Source organism: Gambusia affinis, linkage group LG03, assembly GCF_019740435.1.
Source record: "Gambusia affinis linkage group LG03, SWU_Gaff_1.0, whole genome shotgun sequence".
NCBI classification, from domain to species: domain Eukaryota; kingdom Metazoa; phylum Chordata; class Actinopteri; order Cyprinodontiformes; family Poeciliidae; genus Gambusia; species Gambusia affinis.
This window is the reverse complement of record NC_057870.1, coordinates 31,177,841-31,179,822: the sequence shown is the minus strand read 5'-3', so window position 1 is coordinate 31,179,822 and position 1,982 is coordinate 31,177,841. Positions and strand designations below refer to the sequence as shown.

At 47.8% G+C, this 1,982-nt stretch overlaps 1 protein-coding gene across 2 annotated transcripts in view; it reads left to right on the top strand.

Moving 5' to 3' along the window:
• Positions 1-367: 367 nt before the first annotated feature.
• Positions 368-1,982, top strand: part of prdm6 (PR domain containing 6) — a 94,124-nt gene continuing 92,509 nt past the window's right edge. The window contains exons 1-2 of one of the 2 annotated variants that reach the window (XM_044112172.1): positions 368-643; positions 1,533-1,982. The exon at positions 1,533-1,982 is cut by the window's right edge and continues 185 nt beyond it. In XM_044112172.1, coding sequence (XP_043968107.1) covers positions 1,540-1,982 — 443 coding nt within the window. In that variant the 5' untranslated portion in view covers positions 368-643; positions 1,533-1,539. The remainder of the gene's footprint in view (positions 644-1,532) is intronic. The other variant, XM_044112171.1, reaches the window with a different exon arrangement.

Genomic DNA, 1,982 nt, shown 5'->3' with positions numbered 1-1,982 from the left:
TTACATATCTATTACTGCTGATGCAGAGAGAGTTGGAGTCCAGCCAGTTCCGACCCAATTATCTGTTGACGTCGAAGACTCTTTGCATGAACTGACATGAAGAAAAGCAAGAAAAAAGAAGAAAACAGGGGAGATGAGGAAGTCCAAGCTGTGAGAGTTTTTGGGAAAATGTGGATGGAGAAAAAGAGGACTGAGAAAAATGGGAAAATTGTGGAAAAAAGGAGGCTGAGAGAAACAACATGTGTGTTTTAGCGTGTGAGAGAGAGAGAGAGAGAGAGAGAGAGAGAGAGGCGGAGCGGGTCGAGCAGTTTTGGCTGCGGAGACGCGCTGGACGCAGCGGACTGTCCGGCTGGTTCTCTGCCTGGAGGTGGAGAGAAGCTCCCCGCTGACTGGACATCAGCACCCGGTCGGTTCGGAACCGATCCGAGCTTTTTAAACAACTTCCGCTTTAAAAACAAACCCGGAATAAACCAGGAAGATCAGCGGAGTCTCCCCGCGTCTTCACCCCACCAACAGCTGCCTCTGCCGGGACGCGCTCGGAGCGGCGCACCGCTGGTCTCCGCTGGACCCAAACGGATCTTCAGTTCATTTGTTCAGATGAAACGTTCTCCAGCAGGTTGCTGAACCTCTTCAGACAGAGCAGGTGAGCCTTTACTGTTTTTGGTTTCATGCGTTTTTACGCGTAAAATAAAACAACAAAGTTGCAGCGGAATCCAAAATTTACTATTTAAGAGTTAAATTAATTAAACTTCAACAGGCTAAAGATTTTATTCAAAGAATCACTAAATTATATCCAGAAAAGGAAATTACTGGGTCAAAACTGCAAATATTCAGAAACGTTTAAAAGCTGCGCAACAGGACAGTTATTATTATTATTATTTCTTCTGTTTTAAATAATTTGATTTATTTTAATTTGCTAATAAGCAGAGCAGAGTTTGCATGGATTTCCTGACACTTTTCACCAATAGAAAATCAATCTCTAAAGCGAATGTCCTTTGAATTGCTCTGTTTCCTTTAAATAAAAGCGCACAGTGCGCAAGAGGTAATGATCCAATTTACAGTTAAAGCAAATCAAAAACAACAACAAAAAACTTGAACCGAAACTGAACAGAATCTCCAGAAAACTGGTGATTGTTTGAATAAATGGTTTTTAAGTTTCTTCAACTATGAAGCATAAAGGGAGTGATTGTTGGGGAAAATTATTATGTTACATAATTTAGAAAAACTCAAATGATTTTCTAAATTCATCCTATAAACTGAATCACTGATTAATTTGTGGGGAAAATGTATTGATTCATCTACATTTATATAAATGTATACAGCTGTCAGAACGTTATTTTTTGTAATTGTCCTGCAGAATAACTGATCAAACATCAGTAGAGAAAATAAATCTCAGTTCAACGTGAACTCCGTTCTGACTGAAGTTGGAGTGACAGTAGAGAACCGGTTCTTTTTGTTTTCCCTGGACTCTGAATGAATCGGATCGGTTTTCTGTCCTCTCTGTGTTTAATGACGCCCTCTGACCCCCGCAGTGCCGCCATGCTGAAGCCGGGTGACCCCAGCGGTTCCGCCTTCCTCAAGGTGGACCCGTCCTACCTGCAGCACTGGCAGCAGCTCTTCCCGCAGGCCCAGCTCAAGGCTCCGCTGGCCGCGCCTCCGCCTCCGCCTCCACCAGACCGGCTCTCCATCGCCGTGGACGCCCTGCGCCCGTCCCGCCTGCACGCGCACCTCCTGGCCTGCACATCCTCTTCCTCATCTTCCTCCACTTCCTCCTCCTCCGCAGCTCCTTCCTCCTCCTCTTCCTCCTCCATCTCCGCCCCCGCAGGCCTCGCGCAGCTGCCCGTCCCGCAGCAGATCGCGCTCTTCGGGCAGGCGCTGGCCCCGGCGCCGGGGGCCGCGGCGGACCTGGTGGTGGTGGTCCCCCCGGACAACCAGCAGGGCCACAACCCGGCCGCGGAGCTCCTCCAGCAGGCCAAGGAGCA